General features: G+C 43.8%; 1 protein-coding gene across 1 annotated transcript in view; it reads left to right on the forward strand.

Annotated features, from left to right (window-relative positions):
- Positions 1-3,155: 3,155 nt before the first annotated feature.
- The window catches only part of LOC127518763 (membrane-spanning 4-domains subfamily A member 4A-like), a 26,269-nt gene continuing 8,195 nt past the window's right edge, over positions 3,156-21,229 (forward strand). Inside the window, exon 1 of the mRNA XM_051905876.1 lies at positions 3,156-3,344. Within this exon, the coding sequence (XP_051761836.1) occupies positions 3,177-3,344 (168 nt within the window). The 5' untranslated portion in view covers positions 3,156-3,176. The remainder of the gene's footprint in view (positions 3,345-21,229) is intronic.

Here is a 21,229-nt window from a genome sequence, read left to right on the forward strand (position 1 = left end):
CCTACAATCCGAGTTATATGCAATATAGCTGTTAACAAGATCACCAAAAAGGGAGCTAATAGATACCAACTTTCCTCAAAAAAGTGGCTCTAACTACCTTGAGTATGCAATCCAACAGGTGATGCACTCAGTGACACAAATAAACCTCTTAACTGGGGAATATAAGTCACCATATACTCAAATAGAGGCCACTATACAGCAAAAGGGCCTGCTATCATGAGAGCAGGTACTAACCTGTGGCAGCATAAATAAGCTCACATACAAATGTAGGGCAAAAGTCTAGAACTCAAAGTAACACAAACTTTGATATACATGCTGTCTTTGAAAGGAAAAACACTCTCTGTACAGATTCTCAAATCTGATCTAGGACCTAGAGGACAGGAGCTAAAAACTAGCAACGTCAACTCAAACTTGATAAATACAAAACATCATGTGGCTCAGAAGAAAATCATTTCCTTTAGCATGAAAGTTCTAGAAAATGGGGCCTAGCACACACCTGCATAACTTATCTACGTGAAGATAAGGGCCTACCACCTGAGAAACAGCATCAGGGAGTCAAAAACTGTCTACAACCTAGCTGTTAAACTCACAATTGCACTTACACAAGCAAGGGGATAATTGGGCATACGGCCTAAACAACTCCCTCGGGAGGAAGCCAGAACTAGGAACTACACATCCTGAAAGGATAGTAAATACATATGGGGTTACTTCATATACCACACATCACCTAGCTCTAGCCTGGCTGCTAAGCTATAGGCCTATATACTACAACAGGCCCATAACAAAGCCTGATCTTCACTTCCAAATCTCATGATGAGAGAAATAAAGTGAAGCTCAAAGCTAAAATGTCAGGCGGCCGGTTAGGGCCGCCGTAGACATATAAACTGAAGTAATGAGTGCCAACTCAAACTATACTGAAAAATAGTCGAGAGGCTACTCATATATATAGAAAAAACTAAGTGGCTGCCATTTTGTGGCCTGCTCAGTCAGTCTCAACACTCCAGTTTTGCCCCAAAAAACCCTAAATAGTTTACATTTTACTGTTACATGTTCAGGAAATTTATACAGGAACAACACAAGGTCAAACATTTAAATAATTAAATCAGACCTTGTCTTACCTTTCTGTGGCTCGAAGACCAAAGACTCCTCCTTCACTTATTTGAAATGGGAAGGATGAAATCCATGGTTCTAGAAGCCCAAAGAACCCTTTCACTATCAAGCCAGAAGGCGGGCCTTCAGAAAAATTTCATCATGGGCCCGGCCGTCAGCCTGACTGTTCAAAGGTGTCGTCCTGAACATGCACAGTGATTAAAAACGCCCAGGAGGCCGAGGAAGAGGGGCGAAGGCAGATGTAGAATTATCTTTGCCAAGAGAGGGGATCAATCAGCGGCCTTGCTGGCGCTGGTGATCAATCACCTCCCTTAAGTCCATCTTCCTCTTCCTCATATCCCGCCGCTTCTGCGACTTGCTCCGAGGTGGAGGAGGCGCTCGAGCGGCGACACTAGACTTCTGGCCCTGCCTCTGAGCCTCGGCTCGAGACGGGCCAGGGCCTCCCGGCTGTCTGGGCCCAGGATCGGACCTGAGCGGTATGCAATTTTTGTATGCTGCTGAGCGCGCCTTCGCCTCCCTGAACTTTCCGACAACCGTTTCAACGGAGCCACCAAAAAGTTCAGTTGGCGAAACCGGGGCATCGAGGAGAGAGCCCTTCTCTTTCTCCCCGATGTCTGCCATGTTCAGCCACAGATGCCTCTCCATGGCCACCATGGCCGCCATCGATCTCCCAATCGATGCGGCCGTCTGCTTGGTGGCCCGGAGAGCGAAATCTGTGGTGCGGCGCAGCTCAGCTACCGCATCAGGGGACAAATCTTGCCCCTGATCCAGGTCCTTCAGCAGGTCAGCCTGGTAGGCTTGCAACACCGCCATAGTGTGCAAAGCCGCGCCAGCCTGACCTGCAGCAGCATATGCTCTGCCGTTCAGACGAGATGACAGCTGAAGGGGTCTGGATGGCAGAACCAGAGCTTTTAGCATCAGTGCCCTGCCCGTGACAAGATAGTTGGCAAACGTCTCGTCAATGGGCGGCAGTGACACATACCCATGCTGGCCTAATCCCTCCACATCAGCGAAATTCCCCCGCTGATGTGGATGAATTCTGGCCGAGTATGGGTTCTTCCATGCCTTCTTGATCTCTATGTGAAGATCTGGAAGGAATGGAAGGCTCACTGGAGTTACGGGGTTGTGGTCAGAGAGAAACCGTTCGTCTAACCTGCCGCGAATGGGCTCTTTCCTCACTCACTCCCACGGCAGCTGCAGCCTGCCGGCGGCATGCTCCACAACCTCCAGTAACTCGGCATATGCTGGGCAAGGAGGCTTGGAGAAAGAAGAAGTCGCAACTTCTTCCTCCTCCATTGCCATCTCCTGCTCACGGTGGCTAGCAGCCAGAAGAACACTCGCTCCTGGATCTGATGATGTCAGTGATAAGACATCATCGTCATCCAGGAGCTCATCCCCACCAGCCGCCACCAGAGGTTGAGAGACTTGACACGTCTCTCAAACTTGGCGGCGAGCTCCACCTGCGAGCCCCATGAGTGCTGCCGCCGCTCTGCCTCGGCACGAGCAGGGCCAGACCCACCAGGCGCAGATGTTGACGCCTCTTCCCTTGAGAAGAGAGCCAGGCGGGAAAACGCTCACAACTCTCACAGACAGCGCCCTCAAGCACTGTCCGTGCGTGTTCTTCTCCCAGACAGTGTACGCATAGGGTGTGTACACACTTCCTAATACGTTTCTCTTTGTCCTCAGACATAATCAGAGATAGATGTACTCACAAGTATAGCAGAGTTATACACGACAGTGGCAAGACACAGACAGTCCCGAAAGACGATGAGATAATGACTGCTTCCCCAGGCGCGCCTTTTATACTTCCGGGTCACGCCGTATGACATCATAGGCTGTCGCCGGCCAATAGGCATTGGAGTTATTGGATAGTTGACTTTCAGACACTGAGTCACGTGACGTTCCCCCATAGCGTTTGCAAACGCAGAGTAGAAGTTCCCTTTCGAAAGGGAATCTGTATTATTAGGCTTATTAAATCATATTAGTTATAATTAAATGCGGATTGTTGTGAAAATCATAATTTTATTGTTTAATTTCTGCAGGTGATATCCAAAACTTTGCCTAGAATGGAAACCAGTCAGGTCATCTCAACTGACCAAGCAACAGTTGTCATCCAAGTAAATCCACAGGTGGCACAAAATGCTGTTATTTGTGATGATGGACAGGAGGCCAGAGGAGAACATCACAATACAGCTCTTAAGGGATTTTTTAAAGCACAACCAAAGGCACTGGGGGTAATGCATTAAATGATGAATTATAATGACACATGGTTTTGTGGATATTCTTAGCATTTAATTTCCTCTAGATCAAAAAAGTTTGGGTTGGTCTGATGATTCCCTTTAGTGCATAAAACATTGCTTCTATATTTGTGTCTCCTGCCTTATATCTGCCATCTAGACTGTCCAGATAATGATCAGAGTGATGATCTTCCTACTTGGTATTGTACTCACCCCAAATGTCTACTGTTTCGGTACTTTTTATGTCATAAGTGGAATAACGTACTGGGGATCTTTCATTGTAAGTTTCATTTAATGGTTTTGCTTTATTGCCTCTGATTTTAATTTCCTGAATGAACTCTGAAATGTTTATTTATTTATTTCTCAGTACATCAGTGCTGGATCTCTGTCTGTTGCTGCACAGAATAAACTTCATCCCTGTGTGGTATGTACTGTACATACAGTAGCTTGTAGTGTGCTGAAATCTGTTGGTGATAACTCTTCTTTTGTCACTTTGTTACTTATTTTGCATTGCAATACACTTTTGATGTTATAGAGGTGGGATACAGGTAAAATTATGGACAGGTTTGGGTTTGGTGGTATGGTTATAGGTTTAAGAGTGGGTTAAGGGATGGACAACAGTTTAGTTACAGCTGTAATTACATGCAGGTATTTTTATAAATATGAGTACAATGTAAAAACAGACACTGTATACATAATAAGTGCATTATATCAAATGATTAATTTATATGTTAGTACAGGGGAGTCCTGGAAGGCCAATGTCCTGCTGAGTTTAGCTCCAACCTTTCCCAACACACTTGCCTGGAAGTTTCTAGTAACCCAAAGACCTTGATTAGCTGGTTCAGGTGTGTGTAATTAGGACTGGAGCTAAACTCTGCTGGACAGTGACTCTCCAGGAGCAGAATTGGACACCCCTGCGGGGTGTTAAACACACCTGATGCAGCTTTGTGTTTGTACATAGTAGTTTGACACTTAATATAAAATGGGACCGAAAGGCATGTGTCACAGACACGCCAGGCTCTACACTCACCCAATCACAACGCACTCCCTCTCCTGAGTATTAACCAGCCACACCTGACACTCATCAGCACTCATCACCACAGCAGCATAAAACACACTCCTGAACACTCACTCTCTGTCCAGTCTCGTTAATGCATACTGACCTGTTATGCTTACCTTCAGGACTCCTTTATACGACTACTTACCTGTCTCCAGCGTCCTCTGTGATTCCTTGCGTCTCCACGTCTCCTGTGAGTTTCAGTGTGTTCGTCTGCTCTACGTCAATCTGCATCCACGCTCCCTGAGTAAACAAAGACAAGTATCAGATCCAGTATCACGTCCAGTCAACATATCCACCTGCTTCAACTCACCTGCACTCTGCCTGCATGCTCTGTTGCCTTTCAATAAACTCTGTTTACACTTAACAGTGTCTCCGCTCCCTTCTGTACGTAACAGACTGGACCTACACCGTCTGAACAACCAACATGAGCAATCCGGACCCGTTTCAAGACTTGGTTGATGCACTTCGACGCACATTCACCAGCACTTCCACGGTAACAACACCAGCGAGCACTTCCGCATTCACCGCTGCATCTCCTTCACCATTTGCGGTCGCCAGTCCCATGGCCAAACCGGTGCCCTTCACTGGTCTGGCGGAGGACTGCAACGGATTCCTCTTGCAGTGCACGCTGGTCCTGGAGATGCAACCGCACTTATACCCGGATGATAAATCAAAGGTGGCCTTCATAATCTCTCAACTCGATGGAAAGGCGCTTCGATGGGCTGAACCTCTCTGGAATCTGAATAATCCTGTTGTATTATCCTTGTCGAGTTTCATTTCCCACTTCAAGGAAGTTTTTGAAAGGCCCGCTTGGGATTCATCAATTGGTGAGAGATTATGTAAATTGAAACAAGGTTCACTAACTGTTTCTGATTATGCCCTCCAGTTTCGAACCCTAGCTGCTGCAAGTGGCTGGAATGAACAAGCCCTTATCACCACCTATCGTCAAGGCCTCGATCCACGTGTGCGGTTGCATCTCGCTGCATACGAGGATTCCATCGGGCTCGAGAAATTCATCCAGTTATCCATCAGATTCGCCACTCGTATGCAGCTGTGCCTTGAAGAGCACCAGGGCCAGCCGTTATTTCCATCCAACCTCCGCCAGCCAGAATCCGTCAGCTCCCCAGAACCAGCAAATGATTCCATGCAAATAGAAAACTCTCGTCTTTCGTCGACTGAGCGACAGAGGAGGCTGACCCAGAATCTTTGTTTATATTGTGGCCGTGCTGGGCATTACATCTCTGAATGCCCCACTCGTCCAGTTCGGCCAATGGTGAGTGTCATTCTGCCCACAATGAATAAGATGAAACCACTCACAATTGTTGTAAAACTTACTGCTGCTGATTTCTGTCTTCCAGTCAGTGCGCTCCTCGATTCTGGGTCAGCTGGAAACTTTATCTCCGGAGCCCTCTGTCGCCAGCTTAACCTCAAGACAACCCCCATGCCGAAGATCTACCAGATCCACGCGGTAACTGGAAAACCCTTGCGGAAAGTACGTTACAGTGTGGGACCATTTCTTCTCCAAGTTGGAGTTCTCCACATGGAGGAGATCCAGCTGCTGGTTCTGGAGGATTCAACAGCTGACGTGATTCTAGGGCGCCCATGGCTTGAGCAGCACAACCCCACCATCTCCTGGAGGACAGGAGAGATCCTGAAGTGGGGTAACCAATGTTTCCAAGACTGTTTTCCTGAGTTCCCAGTTTTTAGTTCTCCAAGTTCCAAAGAAATCCAAGTCTGTGCTACTACAGTGGAAAGTCCACTTGAAAAACGCTCTACTGACATTCCTGCCTGTTATTTCCACTTCAGTGATGTCTTCTGTCCGAAACAAGCCTCCAAGCTGCCTCCCCATCGGCCATGGGACTGTGCCATCGACCTCATCCCAGGTGAGCCAGTGCCCAGGGGGAAAATATATTCCCTATCCATCCCGGAGGAGAAAGCCATGGAGGAGTATATCGACGAGGCTCTAAAACAAGGCTACATCCGACCGTCCACTTCGCCTGCTGCTTCAAGCTTTTTCTTCGTGGCGAAGAAGGACGGGGGCTTGCGGCCCTGCATCAATTACAGAGCTCTCAATCAAATCACTATCAAGTTCCGTTACCCCCTTCCTCTCGTCCCATCAGCTCTGGAACATCTACGCGGCGCCACTGTGTTCACCAAGTTGGACCTCCGCAGTGCGTACAACCTCATGAGAATACGTGAGGGGGACGAGTGGAAGACAGCTTTTGTGACACCTACTGGCCATTATGAATATCTTGTCATGCCGTATGGACTGGTCAACGCCCCCTCCGTGTTCCAAGACTTCATGCATGAGGTGATCCGGGAGTTCCTGCACAAGTCCGTCCTGGTCTACATTGACATTGATCTACTCCCGGAGCATGGCCGAACATCGGCAGCACATTTCCTAAAGGCCGAGAAATGCACTTTCCATCGGCCCTCAGTGCAATTTCTCGGATATAACATCGATCGCAGTGGTGTCCGCATGGACGAGAGGAAGGTTACTGCAGTAAAAGAATGGCCCATTCCCACATCTCTAAAAGAATTACAAAGATTCCTGGGGTTTGCAAACTTCTATCGACGTTTCATCCAAGGCTACAGTTCCATCACCAGTCCACTCACCAACCTCCTCCGTAATAAGCCCAAGTCTCTGTCCTGGACTCCAGCCGCCACTCAAGCTTTTGAAGCCCTCAAGACGGCGTTCACAACCGCTCCCCTCCTGGCTCACCCTGACCCAGATCTCCCCTTCGTCGTCGAGGTCGACGCCTCAACCACCGGAGTGGGAGCGGTGTTATCACAGCAGCAGGGGAATCCCATGAAACTCCATCCATGTGCTTTCTTCTCCCGGAAACTCAACCCGGCGGAGGTAAATTACGACATCGGCAACCGAGGACTTCTCGCCATCAAGCTCGCCCTGGAGGAGTGGAGGCATTGGCTTGAGGGAGCGAAACATCCATTTGTGGTCCTGACTGACCATAAGAACCTGGGGTATTTACGGGATGCCAAGAGATTGAATCCCCGCCAAGTAAGATGGGCTCTGTTTTTCACGAGATTCAATTTTACCATCTCTTATCATCCTGGATCAAAGAATGTAAAAGCCGATGCCCTGTCCCGCATTCACAGTCTTGAAGAAAGCAACAATGACCCAGAGCCCATCATCCCCGAAAAACTCTTCGTTAGTCCCATTTCCTGGTCAGAAGAGACGCTCCCCGAGCCATCTCCAAAAGTCCACGCCATCTTCCCTCCGGTAAACTCCAACCTCTGCCCGTTCCCACTTGTCCTTGGTCACACCTAGGAGTGGACTTTATCACTGACCTTCCAGTCTCCAACGGATGTACCTGCGTGCTGGTTATAGTAGATTGGTTCTAATTCCCCTGCCTGGACTGCCCACAGCTATGGAAACTGCTGAGCTACTGTTCAACTATGTGTTTAGATACTATGGATTACCTGCAGATATTGTATCTGACCGTGGATCACAATTCACCTCCCGAGTCTGGAAGGCTTTCTTCATACTCCTAGGTGTGGCCATAAGTCTCTCCTCTGACTACCATCCACAGACGAATGGGCAGGCGGAGAGGAAGATACAGGAGATCGGCCGTTTCCTACGTACCTTCTGTCACGGTCACCAGGACTCCTGGAACCAGTTCCTGGGCTGGGCCGAGTACGCCCAGAACTCTCTCCGTCAGCCCACCACAGGTCTTACTCCTTTTCAATGCGTGCTCGGCTATCAGCCCCCACTGTTCCCCTGGGATGGGGAACCATCAGACGTCCCGGCGGTGGATTACTGGTTCCGGGAGAGCGAGAGGGTCTGGGACTCAGCGCATCTGCAACTCCAACGAGCCCTACGCAGGCGCAGGTTGACAGCCGACCTTCGACGTTCCCACCCACCCAACTACCAACCAGGACAGAAGGTTTGGTTGTCAACCCGGGACATCAAGATGCGCCTGCCCTGTAGGAAGCTGAGTCCTAGATTCGTTGGCCCCTTCACCATCATCCGGCAACTCAACCCTGTCACCCATCACCTGCAACTCCCTCCTGAGTATCGCATTCACCCAGTGTTCCACGCTTCACTTTTGAAGCCTCACCATCCCTCTGTTCTTCCCTCCACAGAGCCTGGCGACACCGAAGATCCCCCTCCTCCACTCATTGTAGATGACGGCGTGGCCTACCAAGTCAAAGACATCCTGGACTCCCGGCGTCGTGGTGGGTTCCTAGAGTACTTGGTGGACTGGGAAGGATACGGTCCCGAAGAACGATCATGGGTTCCTAGGAATGATATTCTTGATCCAAGTCTCCTTGATGACTTCCATGCCAGACATCCCAACAGACCAGCTCCTCGTGGCAGAGGTCGACCACCACGACGTCGAGGTCCGCGGTCCTCAGGAGCGGACCGTGGAGGGGGGGGTAATGTCACAGACACGCCAGGCTCTACACTCACCCAATCACAATGCACTCCCTCTCCTGAGTATTAACCAGCCACACCTGACACTCATCAGCACTCATCACCACAGCAGCATAAAACACACTCCTGAACACTCACTCTCTGTCCGGTCTCGTTAATGCATACTGACCTGTTATGCTTACCTTCAGGACTCCTTTATATGACTACTTACCTGTCTCCAGCGTCCTCTGTGATTCCTTGTGTCTCCACGTCTCCTGTGAATTTCAGTGTGTTCGTCTGCTCTACGTCAATCTGCATCCACGCTCCCTGAGAAAACAAAGACAAGTATCAGATCCAGTATCACGTCCAGTCAACATATCCACCTGCTTCAACTCACCTGCACTCTGCCTGCACGCTCTGTTGTCTTTCAATAAACTCTGTTTACACTTACCAGTGTCTCCGCTCCCTTCTGTACGTAACAGCATGCTAGTACAATTGCAGCCAGTGAGCAACAAACTGAGACATTCATCCTTTTACCAATAACAGATCAAAGATATCTGATTCATTATTACTTTAGATAGTTAAAAACAGAGTTTAGGACATTTTAAAAGTGTTCATCATTACTATTCCTTTCATTTAAAAGTTTTTCTCCCTGTAGATGAAAGCCTCTCTTGGAATGAATGTGATCAGTGCCATAACTTCAGTGATAGCCATTCTTCTGATGAGCATACAGATAGGAATCGATCCAAGGGCATTTCAAAACTGCTACTATTCTCGTAGTTACTCTGAAAATTACATCTGTATAAATTTTGAGGTACTAAATGTACAATGTCTGATATCTTGTTTTAATGTGCATTAATTAGTTTTAAGCTATTAATTGCTGTACTTAAAAGTTCACCCCAAAAAATGAAAATTCTGTCATAATTTACTTTCAAGTCATTAATCATTGAAAATCTTGACATCCATAAACTTCAGTTTGTTCCCCACACAAAGCTATCGGTGTCACGTTCGGTTGAATTAGACGTGAGAAAGGATCTATTCGCAGCAGTATGGAACTTTATTTATTTATTTATTTTTAAATAAATAAATAAAAATCTCACAACACCCAGAACAAAAGGAGATGTGACGACCGCTATACACCAACAAGAACTGACTGTGAACATTAAGAAACACAGGGCTTAAATACACAGACTTAAATACAAACTTAACCAACTGAACATCAGGTGCAAATGATGATCAAACAATGAATAACCAAGATAACTAACAGAAACTAAGGAAACTGAACTAAAGACAATCCACCCAAAACCAAAACAAATACAGATAAACCCTGACAATCAAATGATTTCAGAAGACTTGGAGGATAGTGCACTAGTTGTATGTGCCAGTTTTTTTTTTATGCTTTTATGGTGCTTTTGTGTCTTTTTGTGTGAAAGCTCCAGTTATCATTCATTGTAATTGCATTAAAGCAGTCTTCAAAATATTTTTAAAAAAATCATGCAGGTTTTATTATGACAGGAGGGTGAATAAATAATGACAGAATTTTAATTTTGTGAGCTTGATATACATCCTGCTTTTTGAGACATACCCTGATCACCAGAATGATATCTGCTTATAGTTTAATGTAACTTTTATAAACTCACTTAATACAATTACTGGGATGTTGTTTGTGGAACTCCTTTCATATATGGCTATATCTTTTTAGAGATATGGTTGGGGGATCATTGGAATATTGCTGCTGTTCTCCATCCTTCAGTTCATCATCTCCATCTGTATCTCAGGATTAGCTTGCATAGCCACCTGCAACAGAGACTTAATGTCTTAAAACAGTGTCATTGTGGCACTAAACCAGGTAATGATTTGGTGATGATGTAATTGCTATAACCAGGGTGTCAGTCAGTTTTATCCCAACCACCAATACTTATTTTTATCTAGATAGACATTTCTGCTGAAATCAAGGTTTTTAGAGAACCTTAGTGCAACCTTAGTGGTCCTGAATCTAAGACAGTCTACTACAAATTTAAACTGTTCAGTTTTCCGTAAACTGTCTTTAGTCTTATATTGTTGAAATGTAGTTTTGCTACATAGAAAAAAACTAATGTACAAAAATCAGCATGCTTCATTGTAAACTACAGTAAACTTGTCCTTCTGCTAAACTGTTGAAGTGGGTGCTAGTAGGCATTTCTCCTATTTTATTAATCACAGCATAGCCTATAAAACACTCTTTATGGTGTGTGGATCTTGTTAATCTCTTGTGTACTAATATATCTTGTCTGTTTCTTCACAGGGATACTGAGTCACAGTGAGAGGATCTTAATGTTTAAAGGTTGCAAGAAATTAATATCACATAAAAAATGCTTAAAAAACATCTGTAACAACAGAGCAAGAATATTTATGCATATTTTATAATTATTGGAAAATTGGCCTCATAGTATACTTCTGTATTCATATACTCCTGTATTTTCATTTCATATTTGACATAGGCCAAAGCTTGTATTTGTTAACCAAGGTTTTGAATGAATATATCCTGGACTTGTATGTTTAGTCTGTTGTGATACAGTGGAGAAAACACACATTTGAGAAATTAAAGTACATCAAACAATTTGATTGTTGATACAAAGACGTGCAATTTTTTTTTTTTTTTTTTTTTTTGCTTTGACCTAAAATTGAAACCAGTTTAATAAACAAGAAGCTGTCCCTGTGCATGACATTGGTAAATGTTTGTGGTCAATTCATTCTCTGCATCCGGTCTCAGTATCTGTAAAACCACCTGCATCTACTGAGCTTCACTAAACCAATTAAATGGTTTTGGTAGCTCTGTTGTGACAACCATAACTATGGCAGACAATGTTATTAATGTTATAGTATGCTTGTGCAGTGCTGTCATGATCTGTCCAGTCTAGGGTTGGAGAGATTGGTGACAAAAGATAAAACTGAAATAATAAGGGACTTTAAGTAATGACAATTCCTCCTCTCCTGTCCCAGCTCACAATAACCACAAAGTTTTTGACTCGTAAGGCTTTTGTTTATTTTCTTGTTTGTAAAACAATTAACAGAAACATCTCTTCAGAACAAAACAACAAACAAAAGTAACTAAGTGTTTAGAAAAGATTAACTTGGCTAACAAAGAAAATTACAAATAAAATACAACAATCTGCCCTAGCTCCCCAACTAAACAAACAGGAAAAAACAAGATTGCACAGATAAAAAGTGGCAGTCCCCTGATCTACAGCTTCAGAAATAACGGATAATTGTTTAAAGAAACAAACTCAGTTCGAATCACAGAAAACGTAGAATAAAATAAAAAAAATATAAAGGACAAGGAATAGGAGTCAATGCTTATGTTCAAGATAAATCAATTTATGTACCATTGACAAGAGGATGCGGTAATGGAACGATTATGTGTGCATTATGTATGCAACTGGAGCGTTAACCTGACCGTAGTGTGTACCCAATGGTAGGGAAACCAGGAAAATGGGCGAATAATGGATTATATGTGCATTAGGGTGGCCCTTATTGCAGGGTAAATTTTTTTGGAAATGTTAACATCTCACCCCCTCATTTGTTTCTCCACTAGAAGTAAAAAAGGTATGCAAAATTCCATCCAGATAACTTGTCATTTAGGGATGCTCAAAGAATGCATCTTTTTAATCAACAGGTACTTGATATCTGATTGGAAATATTAGCAAAGGTTTCGTTCACTGATAAACTTTGACTGTTTCTGATATCAGATGGCCACTTTGCATAACCAGGATGAATTATTCTTGCTTGAAAGCAAGGTGGAGTCTTTATTTATCTAATCCTAACCACCGAATAATGGCTGCCCACTGCTCCGGATGTGTGTGTCCATGGTTTGCAGTGTGTGTTCACTACTCACTGCTCCTAATGTGTGCGCACTGGGATGGGTTAAATACAGAGGACAAATTCCAAGTATGGGTTATGAGTATTGGCTTTCACATGTAATTTTCCCCTTTCACTTTCATTGGCAATGTTCTTTGAGTATATCTGCACCGAATGGGGAAAAGGGTTTAGTGAAGCATGAAGGAGGTCCAAGACTTTTCAAAGATCAGTTCTCATCAGCAGCATTGTAATTTAACATTTTAAGACTAACAACACTATTCTGTGTTCTCGTTTTTAACCTAATTCACCTTTTACAAATGGTTTTGTATAATTATTAATTACATGCTGTTATGGTCATTAAGATCATTTCAATTTAGTTGAGGACACCCTAAACATACTCCAATCTCAGCGAAATTTGGTTTGTTTCCATTTCCCATGAAGGAGAGTTGACAGGGTGGGTGAGAGCGGAAGATTTCAAAAGTCCAAAAATAAATGCCATCCTAATGTGCGTGCAAATGTAGTGCTGCCGCGACCGTGACAGAGCCCTCTGTCACAGTAAGTAAATATAAAGCAACCACAATGGTAAACTGCCTGGCACCTCATTGGTGTGAAAGGGCGTTCAGTTGTCTATAAAAATGCAGAATGTTTTCAATGAGGGTTGTGTTTAGGGTTAGAGTATATAATATGCTGTTCGTACATATATAAAAATAATAAAAAATAATTTTAAAAATCATTGTCTATGGAAAGTCTGCATAATGATATAAAAACAAGTTTGTGCGTATCTGTGTGTCTGTTTTGAACACCGATACGTCTGCTGGTGCTTTTAATGACATCAGTGTAAACCCGAATAAGTTGGCAAAACTCAAAAAAATGTGATTGTTAAGTTAAAAAATTCAAAGTGCAAGTAAGCAGAATAGATTTCTATTTTGTACTTGTAGCCCAGGGCAAAATTAGGGCAAAAATTAACAGCTACACATCCAAGAATATGAATAAAACTCTCTTAGTTGATCAAATAAATTGTTTAATTTCTATGAAATGCAATAATATTAAAATTATATCCATTTGAATATAATTAAGAAATACTGCGGAAAATCTTACCCAATGAAATGATGGAATTGCACTGCAGAGGTAGATCAACTAATTAGCTTGATTCAATGATGGTAACTCTGGCCACAAGCTAGATAGAGACGGAGATGATTTGGTTGAACTTGAAAAAAAAATTTCTGCAGAGAAAACTAGAAAGAAATGCACTTTTTAAGTTGGTTTGCCGAACCACCATAAAACTTGGTGAACTGTTTGGACTTTTGAAGTTGATATGATGAAATATGTGTGCATACACTGTGCTGTTTCATGTTAGAGCACTAGAGTAGGCCTTTATAAAATATGTCCTAACAACTTGAAACACGCTTCCTCTAGTGTGTATATGATTCATGATCCACATGGCGAGTGCTACTAACCTCATTGCGTAAAATATTGTTACAGTCATGTTTCCCATGTGTTTGTAGTCAAACTCGAGCTCTAAATGAATTTCAGGAAAAATGCAAACAACACTTTTGTGCTACTGAGGAAACATTACATATACCTGAAGAACAGCAACGCAGCTGAATGGGCAGAGGTGAACGGACAGACTGTTTGCTACAAACATACTGTCCATACGTGTTCTTCTCAGGCCACAGCAAGCAGCTTCCTGTGCCAAAACTTCAGCTCTGTGGGGTTTTCCAGAAAGCGAGGTTATCTTACCATCAAACATACCCTGAACTCTCAGCTGATTAACCCAAACCTTGCTTACTCAAGGTAGACTGGTTCCAAAAACACATCCGGGAGTAAGTTCAGCCAACCCAGAGTATGTTCAAAATAACAAGTGTTACATTTGTCCCAACAGGAACTCCTGATATTTAATCCCGATTTACTTTCATACTGAAAAATTCTGACAAGGTAAACTTCAGGATGTATTACAGCACTAAATAACCTGTAGATTGATCATTATTGTGACACATGAAATGAGAAACACAAATTGTAATTCAAAAAAAAAAGTACCGCTTCAGCAATTTATTTACCGTACTCGAAAACTGCTTTCCGGACCTAACCGCGGGAAACAAAGACGAAATCACATGATATTTGGCAGCTCCGTCAAGGGTTGCGTGTGTAATATTCACGTAAGCACTGAATATTTGCAACGCTGATTTACGGCACGACGGCAAGTTGCTGTGGGATTATTGGCTTGGCGCCAGTTGGATGTGACATGTGAATACTGCTGCACGTTTGCCAGTAAAGCTCCAAGTTTGTTCGGTACTCGCTGTACGTCTCCTTATTTCGCACGCCCTGTGCAACAATATAACAAACCAAGAATAAGACATGGTGTCAGAAGAAAAATAACTAAAATGGATTTTGCAGGAGTACCATCGCCGCACATGAATTGGGAATCGTCTAACTTACCAGATGCATGGCGTAAGTTCAGACAGCATGCAGAGCTCATGTTCGCGGGTCCGTTAAAGAAACGGGGTGAAGACGAAAAGTGCAGTTATTTGCTCCTGTGGATAGGAGAGAAAGGAAGAGATATCTTCAACACCTGGGCGCTGACGACAGATGAAGCAAAGGTACTGCAAACATAATACGACAAGTACGAAGCGTATGTGATGCCCAAGACGAACACAATTTTCGCCAGATATAAACTTCATGAGCGAATTCAAGGAGCTAACGAAACTTTTGAGCAATTTGTGACTGAACTAAGACTATTAGTTAAAGACTGTGCTTATGCAGACAGCGAGGAAATGCTTAGAGATCGCATTGTGTTTGGCATTCACTCTCCGCGAGTGCGGGAGAAGCTGCTGAGCGTCGGCTCAGAGTTAACGCTAGACAAGGCCATGGATATAGCCAGATCACACGAAGTTGCACAAGCTCAGCTCAAAACATTTGCAAACAGCGCGTACAGCCCCCGCGATCAAGCAGAGCACGCAGTCACCACACAGAAAGAGTCGCAGAAGCGAACAGTAAAAGCTGGAGTGAAAGCCTTGTGTCAGAGAAGCAATGACATCGCGGAGCGCGGCAGAACTTGCGGTTACTGTGGCAACCAGGCTCACGGTCCTTCTGATAAATGCCCTGCAAGAGGTAAACAATGTGGCAAATGCGGGAAACGCAACCACTTCACCAAAGTGTGTCGCTCTGCTTACAAAAGGAATGTTCATGCAGTGAGCAAAGAGGCTTCTTATGACGAGGAAGACCCACATGCAGAGTTTTTCATGGATGCAGTCTTGCAAAAGTCATGTGACACGGAACAAGCATTTGCAGACATACTGGTGGGAAAAGAAAAAAATGAAGTTAGTTTCAAATTGGACACTGGAGCACAGGTAAATGTCATTCCACTGCACACATTTAATAGGCTACAAGCTCAGTGCAAGCTCACAACGACTAAGCACAGCCTCACTGGATATGGTGGTCAAATGCTCACAGTAAAAGGGACATGTGCATTGCCGTGCAGATACAAAGACAGGGAAACACTGATGAACTTTTACATAGTCAACACGCAGGCACCGCCTGTGTTAGGTCTAAAAGCATGTCTGGACCTGGACTTAATCAAGCTAGTGCTCTCAGTGAATGCACTTAAAGACGACAAGTCCGTCATGGAGGAATATGCTGATGTATTCGATGGCATTGGATTATTTCCAGGGGAGTGCACAATCCATCTAAAACCCAATGCAACTCCAGTTGTTTATCCACCGAGAAGGATACCTCTGGCTCTTCAGGGCAGACTGAAAGAAGAGCTGCAAAATATGGAAAAACAAGGAGTCATAGTCAAGGTAACAGAGCCCACCGACTGGGTAAATGCACTTGTGGTCGTGGAAAAACCGAAAACTGGCAAACTCAGAATATGCTTGGATCCCCGCGACCTCAATAAAGCTATCAAGCGTCCACACTACCCCTTGCCAACGATAGAAGACATCACGCCCAAGCTAACAGGTGTGAAATACTTCAGTGTTTTAGATGCCCGTTCAGGGTACTGGGCAATAAAACTAACTGAGGAATCTTCCAAGCTGACGACATTCAACACTGTATTTGGACGATACAGATTTCGGCGTCTTCCATTTGGCATCATTTCAGCTCAGGATGAATTTCAGCGCAAAATCGACGAGACATACGATGGTCTAAATGGTGTCGTTGCAATCGTTGATGACATTCTGGTTTATGGATGGACCAAAAAGGAACATGATGACAACTTACACACAATGTTGCAAAGGTCTCGTGAGAAAGGCTTGAAGCTCAACCCTGAGAAAAGCAGCGTGAGTGCTACTGAAGTTCGCTATTTCGGTCACTGTTTATCTGCTGAAGGAGTCAAGCCAGACCCTTAAAAGGTCTCAGCGATCAAGCACATGGAGCCACCAAAGACCAAAGCAGAGCTCGAAACAGTCCTGGGAATGGTAAATTACCTGTCCAAGTTTGCACCCTGCTTATCGGACATTAATGCACCACTTCGGCAGCTCCTTAAACAGTCCAGCGAGTTCATATGGGATTCCCAGCATGACACCGCATTCCAAAAAATGAAAGATCTCATAACTAAGGAACCGGGACCAGTACTTGCGTACTATGACCCACAGAAAGAACTGCACCTTCAAGTGGACGCATCGAAATATGGCCTCGGTGCAGTCCTGCTGCAGGATGGGAAGCCGCTCAGCTATGCGTCAAGGTCACTGACCGAATGTGAAGTTAGCTATGCTCAAATAGAGAAGGAGCTCCACGCGGTCTTATTCGGCTGCAAGCGCTTTCATCAGTACGTGTATGGCCGAAACGTCATAGTGGAGTCTGATCACAAGCCGCTTGAATCAGTGATGAAAAAAACACTAGCCACAGCTCCGCCGCGTCTTCAAAGAATGATCCTACAACTCCAGAAATATGATATCACCATCACACACCGGCCAGGAAAGTGACTTCTGGAATTTCCGAGACGAACTGTCATTGATAAATGGAATCATTCTCAAAGGTGAGAAAATAGTCATACCCACCTCACTCAGAGAAGATATGCTCACACGCATTCACGTCAGTCACATGGGCATAGAGAAGTCAAAGCAAAGAGCACGAGATGTGTTATTCTGGCCAGGAATGTGTAAACAGATAGAACACATGGTTGAGAGATGTGATACTTGCCTGGAGCGACGTTGTTCAAACACCAAGGAGCCCATGATTCCTCACAAAATACCAACCAGACCATGGCAGGTAATAGCTTCAGACCTCCTTACCTGCAACAACGAAGAATACATGGTTACAGTGGACTATTATAGCCGTTTTTTTGAATTGGACAAACTCAACACCACCACGGCTGCCACTGTCATCAGCAAACTCATCTTCGCGAGACATGGCATTCCAGAGAAAGTTGTCTCTAACAACGGTCCACAATATCGAGCCAAGGAGTTTGAAGACTTTGCAAAGACATGGGGTTTCACCCACACCGCCACTAGCCCCCATTACCCCCAGAGCAATGGCTTGGCTGAGAAGACTGTGCAAATCGCAAAGTCGATCTTGACAAAAGCCAAGATGGACAGGAAAGATCCCTATCTCAGTTTGTTAGAGTATAGGAATACACCTGTTGACAACTTCAAGTCGCCTGCCCAGCTTCTCATGAGTCGCAGACTGCGATCCATACTGCCAACCACCAACAAGCAGCTCCTACCTGAAATTGTCAGTTTCACAGAGGCATGCTCCAAAAGAGTAAAGCAGCAGCAGCATCAGAAAAAGTATTACGATCGTTCGACTCGTCTACTTTCACAGCTTCACACTGGACAATCCGTTCGCATGCAAGAGAACGGCCTTTGGAAACCAGCTGTTGTTGTCCACCCTGCCGATACACAAAGATCCTACCATATTTGTACTTCAGATGGTCGGGTGTATCGCAGAAACCGTCGTCATCTTCTCAGCACAAAAGAGGAGCCTGTGGAAAACACTTGCGTTTCTGCAAACATAGAGGAAGAGCAAAACACCAAAGCCTCATCAATGCTTCAGCTACACCCTGAAGTACCAGCACAACATTCAAATGACAGAGAGATCCAGCCCATACAATACCATACCAGATCAGGTCAAGCAGTACGACCAAGAGCAATTCTTGATTTGTGATTTGTAATTCGTCTGGGGTGAAGGCGGATCGCTGCCCCTATGAGAGATATGGAATCTAAGATCTGGTATGGGCTGTCTGAGAATCATAGACATTTTGTTCCTAAATATTGTTGCACAGTGTGCTGCGTTAAGTGTCAGAGGTGTTAAGATGTTTTGTGAAATTCAGCAACCTCTGTTTATGCTAAAGTAATGTTGAGTAGTTTGAATATGTATAATGCATATAATGTGTGTTTTTTTTTTTTCTTCAAAAGAAAGGGGATGTAATATTCACGTAAGCACTGAATATTTGCGACACTGATTTACGGCACGACGGCAAGTTGCTGTGGGATTATTGGCTTGGGGCCAGTTGGATGTGACATGTGAATACTGCTGCACGTTTGCCAGTAAAGCTCCAAGTTTGTTCGGTACTCGCTGTACGTCTCCTTATTTTGCACGCCCTGTCCAACAATATAACAAACCAAGAATAAGACAGCGTGCTGAATGTGCTGTCATAACTTGGAATGCAAATGTAGTCAGGGCTCTGAGAAAATCGCTTTGTTACTTTCGTCCCGGTTCTCCCTATTTAACACACATTTGACAATAAAGAATTTTCAAGAGAATACATTGGATATACACATTGGAAATGAAAGATGAACACGTTTTCCACCATGTTTTAACTGCAAATTTTAAACCGGTGGGCTGTTAACTGACCTGCCTATATATAGCCTAGATTTTATGATATAATCAGTCACCATGCCGCAGCACTTTCTCCTCCTTTCCACAAGCGCTTGTGCTCCTGTGGTGTCTGTCATTGCTGTGCAACCATGAACTGCGCTCTCCACGATGACGAGGAAGTATCAGCAAAGGATTAATTGATTTCAAGCCCTTGCATTAGCTTTACTACTAGATATATTTATGGAGATGAGAAATAAAACAGCTATGTAATAATGAAATAAGTACAGCTACGATCAGCTTTTCGGCTGAGTTTTCGATGTTGTTACGAAAAGGCCGAAGCTGATCGGTTGGTTCTTGTCACTGTGCTTGCGGCATTCTGAAAAGTTTAGATGTTTTCATCTTGCCGCGGCATTGGTGCGCCTGGACAAAATGAGCGTGCATGTGCATCGCTTCTATTATGAGTAGAGATGCACCGATGTATCGGCCAACAATCGGTATCAGCCGATAAAAGCTATTATTATCACTATCGGCCATCGGCCGATTGTTTAAAAACAGCCGATGGTCAGGGCCGATTATATCCTGTCAATCAAAAGGGTGCAGAAAAACGTGTTCAGACTGCAACTCATACATACTGTGTCTGAAGAAAATCACTCGTGTTGAATTTCTTCTTCTTCTTCTTCTTCTTGGTGGTTGGCAAGCCAGCTTTTGTGATGAATTTTAACACATTAACAGTTTAAAAATAGTGACGCTAATGCCGGCTCTTTTTGACCCTATGAATGACCCGTAGTTCAAGCCAGGGTTGCCAAGTCCGCAATTTTATTTTTTGCTACATCAAATATTATTTGTAGCGCCTCCCGTCCAATAATCGCAAAAGGCTTTGTTACTTCTGATAAGAATAAAAGTTTCAGTTTTCAAATTCTGTCCATTTTATCATGAAATTCAAACAATAAATGGCGTTTTGACGCTCTTTTAAATGTGACGTGTCATATCGCTGTAATGCCTCAGTTCAGGCGGCAGCACGGAGCGCGAGTCTTTTCTTCCTCTTCAATACAAGATATATCTCGAAAAACATGCATGAATATCAAAGGTATGTTGAAAGATATAGCCTAGTGCAACTTACCAGAATGTATCACGTCTCATGTAATCACTTTGTTTGTGCTTCAACCGCGGAAAGACGTCAATAAAACAGCTTGTGAACAATATGTCACATCATGTCAAATTTACCTCAGGAATGTTTTCCAATGTTCACAGTTCCTTAGATAGACAGATATAGATAGCTAGCTATCTATATATTATATGTATATGTAACCCTCTTCGTTGGTGTGCTCCCCCAAATGTCTCTGCGTTGTGTGATATACTGGGTGTAAGAGGAGGACACCAAGACCGTCGTTGTGTCACAGCAGTGAAGCTTTCTTTTTATTTGTCTCGTACACATATACGTTAGTAAACCTCTCTAACAGCAATATATCTCTTTATATAACACGGATGGTCAAAATAATCATATACATTTATAAGATAACAAAGAGCAGGGAAGACCCTCCTTACCTTGTCACAAAAGAAGAGCATTGTGACCAACAACAGCTCCACCCATGTAAAGAGGGCACAATCAAACAATGAAACACAGCTCCCCCCTACTGCTGGAAGAACATATTAACATCTTCCCCACATATATATATATATACAGGTGCTGGTCATATAATTAGAATATCGTGAAAAAGTTCATTTTTTTTATTGTAAATTATTTTAAAAATTGAAACTTTCATATATTCTAGATTCCCTACATGTAAAGTAAAACATTTCAAAAGTTTTTTTTTTTTAAATTTGTTGATTAGAGCATACAGCTCATGAAAGTCC

Source organism: Ctenopharyngodon idella, chromosome 9, assembly GCF_019924925.1.
Source record: "Ctenopharyngodon idella isolate HZGC_01 chromosome 9, HZGC01, whole genome shotgun sequence".
NCBI lineage: Eukaryota > Metazoa > Chordata > Actinopteri > Cypriniformes > Xenocyprididae > Ctenopharyngodon > Ctenopharyngodon idella.